The 7,406-nt window shown below is 33.2% G+C and overlaps 1 protein-coding gene across 1 annotated transcript; it reads right to left on the bottom strand.

Annotated features, from left to right (window-relative positions):
* Positions 1 to 2,880: 2,880 nt before the first annotated feature.
* Positions 2,881 to 4,010, bottom strand: LOC113331879 (protein ALP1-like). The gene is made up of 4 exons (XM_026578521.1): positions 3,662 to 4,010; positions 3,527 to 3,582; positions 3,192 to 3,417; positions 2,881 to 3,116 (listed from the first exon to the last, which is right to left on the bottom strand). Exons 1-4 carry the CDS (start codon positions 4,008 to 4,010, stop codon positions 2,881 to 2,883), a joined length of 867 nt encoding a protein of 288 aa, XP_026434306.1.
* Positions 4,011 to 7,406: the final 3,396 nt, after the last annotated feature.

Here is a 7,406-nt window from a genome sequence, read left to right as displayed (position 1 = left end):
TCTTAATTGCCGAGAGAGTTTTCAGAGAAATAAAATGCAAGCATGTTACTGGGCGTAAATGCAAACACGTCCAAATTGCCGTGATCAAATCAAAGAACTAAATTAGTATGACCAGTTGAACTTCAAATTGGATACCGGTTGCTTTTTGTTTTGATAAAATTTGTTACTTGTACTAAAATCCAAAACGGCAATTACTTGCATTTCAAATCAGAACATAAAGAAATTTCAGTACCCATTCCTTCCATTTTTACTAAAGTTTGTGTAAAAGTATAATAACAAGAAAACAAATCCAAGCTAAAGTACAAGGGAAACAAAACTACCATTTCCACTTTCACAATGATTATACAATCAGTAAGAAAGAGGCACTAAATCAAAAAAAGTGGAAAAGTTAAGATCATTTTCTTATTACAAAAGTGAAATTACTGGCCATAAAGTGGGAATGTATAGCATGACCAACTACTTAAATCTATGAACTAGTCCAGTAAAGCCAAAAACAGAAATTCATTTCTTTTAGTCACGAAGCAAAGATAAATTCATTTACGGAATACAAATTCGTTCAAGATAATAGGCCAAGGATATAACGGAGTCAGAAATCATTGTGTAATTTTCACAAACAGTTAGCAGGCTGGGTTTTAAGAAAATCCGCCAAAGACATAAATCAATCTTAGGAAGTTTCATAATATTTTCAATCTTTTATAAAACCATTTACGGCATTTTAAATTACCTACAGTTCAATACCCAAAGAATGAGTGGAAGAAAAACGCAAGATTTTAAGCAAATTTTCTTGCATGTTCAGGATATTCAAAGTAGTATAAGAAAAATAAAAATAATGATATGACTTTATAAAATCAAAGAACCATACTGTAAATCATCAGATTCCAAACCAAGTCATATAAGAGATTAGATATGGAAGAAGAAATTCATGTTCACTCCCGGCAACTACGACAAAAAGAGTAAAATTACTAAAGATAAATCATGCTAATTTGATTTAGCTAAGAAATTCAACAAAATTTAACGAAATATAAAACCAGATGAAACTGCAATAACCCCTCTCTCGTTCATTTATAGAAATCATGAAATGTTAGATAAAATCAAATATTCATAGCAATATCAATTAACACATTTGCAACCCAAAATCTAAAAGGAAAGAAAACCCCCTACCTGAGCGATTATAGGAACCCGTAATCGAATCCCAACAACGAGCTTTGTAGAGAATTGAATTAGAAGATTAAGATGCCTTTCGCTTGTGATAGTTGAAGAAACAGTAGTTCTAGGAAAAGAGAATGATTGTCGAAATCCACAGTAGGGGACTTTATCCCTGATTTTAAAGTAACCCGGACCCAAATACCCTTAGCTGCTCATGTCTGCCACGAGTCAAGCTCTAGAGTTTTCTAGCTAGAGAATTTAATAATCACACTCACTAACACGACTAAGGGATAACTACTTGGTTAATAACATCCGTACCGAATTTTGGGCACTCGCCATACAAATATATGCATCCGATCACTAGGATCATAGGCGCACGCTACGCAAATTCTAACTTCGCATCCAAATGGGTCGGGTTCAGGTTTAAGGCCAAGTAGAAATTTTTTGTGTCGTTACAAGAACATTCACCAGATTCATCTTGAGGAGTAACAGCGGAAGACGAAGCTCGAGTAGTAGCAGGCATAGTGTTGGATAAGAATTCACAGATCATTTAGATGAAGAATCAAACTGTCAAGAACACAAATCTTGATAAATCAAGATGAGGAAAAAAATCTAGGTAGATGAAATGATACAAAATTATACAAAGAATCTGAAAAATATGCAGTAATTTGATCAAGGACCAAATTTGAGATATGAGATATTGTCGTTGTTTGAGAAAAACAAACTGAAATTTGTGGTGAGAAATTTTTGTGTGAGAAATCAAGTAACTAACCTAGTCTGATACCATGAAATCAGAGTTCTAGGAAAGTAAAGCTTTATTATTGGAATATGCTCAGTGATCCAAATCACAGTACAAGGTATTTATCCTATCTATTACAGACACGTGTAGTAGTATTACAGGACAGACAGAATATTATTACTACACTCAAACACACAGATTAGGGACACCACTCATTACAACAAAACACATAAAATATCACATAGTCTTATAGTTTTGCATCCATCAATAATATTTGCAAAACCTGCCGAAAGAGATGTAAAATACTAGCGCAGTACTAAGTCAATAACTAATAACAACATTAAGGGTCAGTTTGGGAACCTGAAAATGGGATAACATATCCTAGAATAGGTTATCTTAATTTAATTTACGATAACCTTAACACTGGTCAGTTTAAATGGTGTTTGTCTTAAATTCTATCCTATCCTGGGTTAATTCAAATTGTGTTTGTTTGACACGCTATCCAGTAGTAGGTTAACATAAATGATGTTTGTTTCAAACTCCATAGTTTGATATGGAATATATAAACCAGCATCGACATTTTAAAATAAAAATACTAAAAAAAAATCTAAAAATAAAAATTTCAAAATTAGAATTCGATAAAAAAACAAAAAAATCTTAAAATAAAAATATGAAAACAAGAATTCGATGAAAAATATAAAAATATCTTAATAGAAATATTAGAACAAGAATTCGATAAAAACTAATCATTAAAAACTAGATGGTACGACAACGCCGTTGATAATTGTTCCACATTGCGTTTGCAATTGAAGTACGAAGTTCTGAAGCTAAATCTCTCTCTCTATTTCTCCCGAGTCTAGCACCTTCATTATTGTCTTCAGGTACCTCAGGATCGGTTTCTTGTACTGGTACAACACTTCCATCATCAAGAAACAAATCATTTATACACTCTCTACGAATGTGGTTGTGGATGATGCAACAGGCTAGCACAATTTTCACTTGTGATCATACGGATATTGAGGTTGTACTTGCAAAATAGTGAAACGCCTTTTCAGTATTCCAAGAACACGTTCAACTACATTTCGTAATGATGAGTGTCGAAGATTAAATAATTCTTTGGCATATCTTGGGCGATTTCCCCCACACTCCTTCAAGTGATAACGAACTCCACGATATGGAGTAATAAAACTTGGCGTAAGGGCTAATCCTGCATCTCCAAGATAATATTTTCCTACACAAATAAAAATTTAAGATTATACTCTCTCTATTATAAAGGCAAAAGAAAAATTTTAAGTTAAGATCATACCTTCTGGTACTATTAATTTATCGGATCTTGTTAAAGCTGAATCCAATATACGCCCGTCATGAGCAGAACCTTCCCAACCCGCAAGAACATACTGAAATTGCAAATCGAACGAGCATGCTACTAAAACGTTCTGAGAAATAAATCCTTTTCTGTTCCGATAAACATCTTGTTCATCCTCACTAACCATTGCCGGTATGTGAGTTCCGTCTATTGCTCCGATGCAGTTCTACGGTTGAACACATAATTAATTGGTTCATTTTATCTAAATATAAATATACCTCTAAGAATAACATAAAATTAATTTTAAATAAGAACTAACAATGAAAATCGTGTACCTTAAAATATGGATAAAATCTTGGATTTTCTCTTATCTCATCAGGGGTACTAGGCCCTGCTGGTTGTAAAAAAATCATCTGCAAATTGAGCAATAGCATCCAAGACAACGTTAAAATGTCGAATAATTGTCTCACCTGAATGCTGAAAACGTTCCTGGAGTATTCTATTACGTTCATTGTGACCAATGGCAAGCATGAATATTTCCACCTTCTCCTCAACTCTAACTCCCTTGCTATGTCGAAGCAGCTGTTTTTCTTGTAACAACTCACATAATGACAAAAATACATGTTTTTCCATTCGAAAACTGATTTGACGTCGCACGTCATGTCCATTAAGAATTTCATCTACATGAGCTGAGCCACTAAGAATTGAATCATGACATACAATCTTCTCTACAAAGTATTGATAATAACATGCTATTAGTGATGTTGTAGCTGCTGTGACGACTACAATTGCATCCTCATCATCTTCAGAAATAGCCATGAATAAAATATTTAACGTACCTAATAAACATAAACAATCAAAACCAAATAATTAGAAAATTATTATTGAATGTAAAATCTAAATAAGTAAACATAAAATGAGTTTCGTAATGCATAAATACTTTAAAAATGATAAAACATTGTCGACTGAAATTTGAAACTAAAAATAACTTAACACAACTAAATATATCCATCTAATTATTTGGAAACCAAAACATATGAACCTAATTAAACTCAAATCATCAACCTAATCACTTCTGCCACTTTAATAGTAATCAGAATAGTTAAGCTTTGATAATAACCAATTTCGTCTCCTGTCCCCACTTAATGCTATGAAAATCTTTTCTTTTTTCTCGTCTTCCAGTAAATCTAAACCTTGCATGAATAAAAAATCATCCAAGTCAGGCATTTCCTCAAGTGCAACAACTACACTTTTCTCTAGTGAAGAGTTTCTGTTTTCTTCTTTTTTTGTTGCGATATTATTAACAGCACTCGCCGTCAAATGAATTGCTTCCACCATCCCTTCTCCGGTGCTCTTTTTTGTCTTTCTAAATGAACGGGAACTAGAACCTATTGAAGTTCTTGTCGTTTATGGCAGTTCAGATGCATTATCATCACTAATATTACCGTTTCCGTATGTATTCTCATTCTGGTCTTTAGGATTCTCATTATGATCTTGAGTATTGTCATCCCCGTCATCGTCGACCTCATGGTTGTCCTGGTTATTATCATCCCTAAACCTGCTATGTTGTCCAGTTTCCCTACTGTCACCAAAGATCATAGCTAGGTCATCATATTGTGGAAGAGACCTCGTCCTCCATTGTTTGTATTCGGGGTGTGCCTACAATTAAGTTAAGTGTATAATTAAATTACTATAAAAAATAGTGATGATAAAACTTTGAATAAAACAAATTGAATAAAATTACAAACCTTAATATGTCTTTCCCATACATCATCAGGTGCATTCGGAATTTCTTTCTTCTTGTTCCAACCAAAGCGACTTTGACCTCTAATACTACTTACAACATTAAAAATTTTCTTCAAAGTTTTCATGCAATTTCTTAAAACGTCCTTATTAAAAGAAGGACCAAAGCTTTATTTGAATTTATTGATGATGGTTTCCCATGCAAATTTGCTAAATTGGCCATCCAGTAGTTGTTTCTTAAGCACATGTTCTACCATAAGTTCTATAAACAGTTCATCCATTGGAGGGGTCCAAGTTGTTCTCCCGCCATTTTGGGAACTCAATGATTCACTCTCCATAAGTTCTATGTTGAAAATGATACAACGAAAATGTAACAATGTGATAAATAGTAATATTGACAAAGAATCGCTAATTCACAATATAGACCTTTTTACAAATGAATGGAGGTGCAAGGAATTTGTTAACAATCATTCACTCTTCTCAAAAGTTGTTGTCTCCCAAACAGACCATCAGCTGAACCTTATGTATGCCGTAAACTATTATGTACCAGTTTCATTCTCCATATCCGCAGATGTTAATCTAATACTAATGAATTCGTCTTCCCTATTGACATAGTAATGGGAACATATTGTTCTTCGTAGCTAAAAAAAAATGGAAATTATTCTTTGAGGAAATTTGTTAAACATATACAGTTCTGATCCTACTTTCAAATATTCAATCAATCTATGGCACAGTAACACGAATATTCATACCATTCTCAACAAGTAAATCATGAATAGCGAAGCATACATAACAATTATCAGAAAATAATCAAAAAAATTGACATTGAATAAAGGGAGAGAAATAGAGTATACCTGGTTAGATAGAGGAAGATGAAGAACCTCTGCAAACACGGAAAGAAAAAAATAATTAATCGATTCCGTGATGAAAAGCTTATATAATAATAACAAAAAAAAAATACATCAAATTTTACCTGAGATTTCTATAGAGAACGAACTGTGAAGCTTGAAGAAGTATGTAGAAGAGAAACGTATTTATAAACCCTTCGTGGGTTTAGAGGGTTCCGTAGTGGAGTTCCGTTGCACTATTTTTGGCTGGGAAACTGGGAGAACGAGTTTCTGGGAGACTACTATAAACATTCTTTTTTGGTGTTCGAAAATCGCGGGAGGTTTTGATATACCTATCCCAGCTTGTAATATGTACGAAACAAACACAAAATAACCGTTTTTTCAGGTATAACCCAACCTAGGTTGGGATATCCAGGTTGCCAAACTTGCCCGAAAAGTTCAAACCTCAATACTGACATTAATATGTTTTTATTTTCACTTTGAAGTTCCAAAAGATGAAAACATAAGCCAACAACATTTTTCTATCCTCCATTCTCTAAAGTCTAAACTGCTATAGTGTATCTTCAATACACAAAAACATCATTAGTACAAAACAAGGTTTGGATAAGTTTGCCTTTGTTAGTGGCGGTCAGGATTTTTCCTGCAAAGATAAATCAGGGGTTGTGGTTCTCCTGACCACCCCCTACAACTCGCACGCGCGGCATTAGTTCCAATATTATGAATGAAAAATGAATAATCAAGTCAAGATATGGATTTTCAAAAATTATAAAGGAGAGGTTCGAACTCATGACCCATTGTGTCATAAGAGTGGCCTCTAACCACTGTTCCACCTTGGTTGGAATTAATAGAAAAGATAAATCAACGGTGGTGGTTTGTTTAATTAGCGTTTCACTAATTGCACATAAAAAATAATCTATTCATTATAAAGTGTTCTTTAATTAGTGTTTCACTAATTGTTCATAATAAATGACTAATCATTTTCTAATTATAAATGTTTTCTTAATTAATTATAATATTTATTTCTATTAATAAGTAATTTCGATAAATAATATCAATAGACATTTTTGGCGACAATAAGTAGTAGAAGAGGTGGAGGCCGAAAGATTAGTGGTGGTTAAGGGCGGAGCCAAGCACAATTATATTTATTTTTGTTCTTTTATCGTAAAATGGGATACAAAGTCCATTTTTCACATGTATCCAACTTGCCAAGAAAAAATTCTCCCTCTTTCCTCAAAATCCTGACTCCGCCCCTGATTTATGGTGGAAGAAGTAGTAACGGTGAGTGCTGGTGAGTAATGATGGACAATATTAATTTTATGTTGTCGTTACAACATCGATAACATCGTAGTGTGGAAGATGTGGTTGGTTGTTTTTAACAATTTTAATAAATGAAGGTACCATATATTTCAGGGATGATATCATACAAGACAATATTTTCATGATCGTAGTTGGATCACCCAAATGGTACCCCTGTTATCTTTGGTACTATATCGTATAAATCATGATTTTTTAATGATAAAATAAAATTGATTGCAATACAAAAAAGAATATATACACGGAAAAAAATAATGAAGCTAATCAATTGACGACATTTTGTTCAATCTAAACCTCATACATGGCATTT

Source organism: Papaver somniferum, unplaced genomic scaffold (assembly GCF_003573695.1).
Source record: "Papaver somniferum cultivar HN1 unplaced genomic scaffold, ASM357369v1 unplaced-scaffold_128, whole genome shotgun sequence".
Classification (NCBI taxonomy): domain Eukaryota; kingdom Viridiplantae; phylum Streptophyta; class Magnoliopsida; order Ranunculales; family Papaveraceae; genus Papaver; species Papaver somniferum.
Note: the sequence above shows the minus strand (reverse complement) of the source record. Positions and strands in the feature narration are given on the sequence as shown.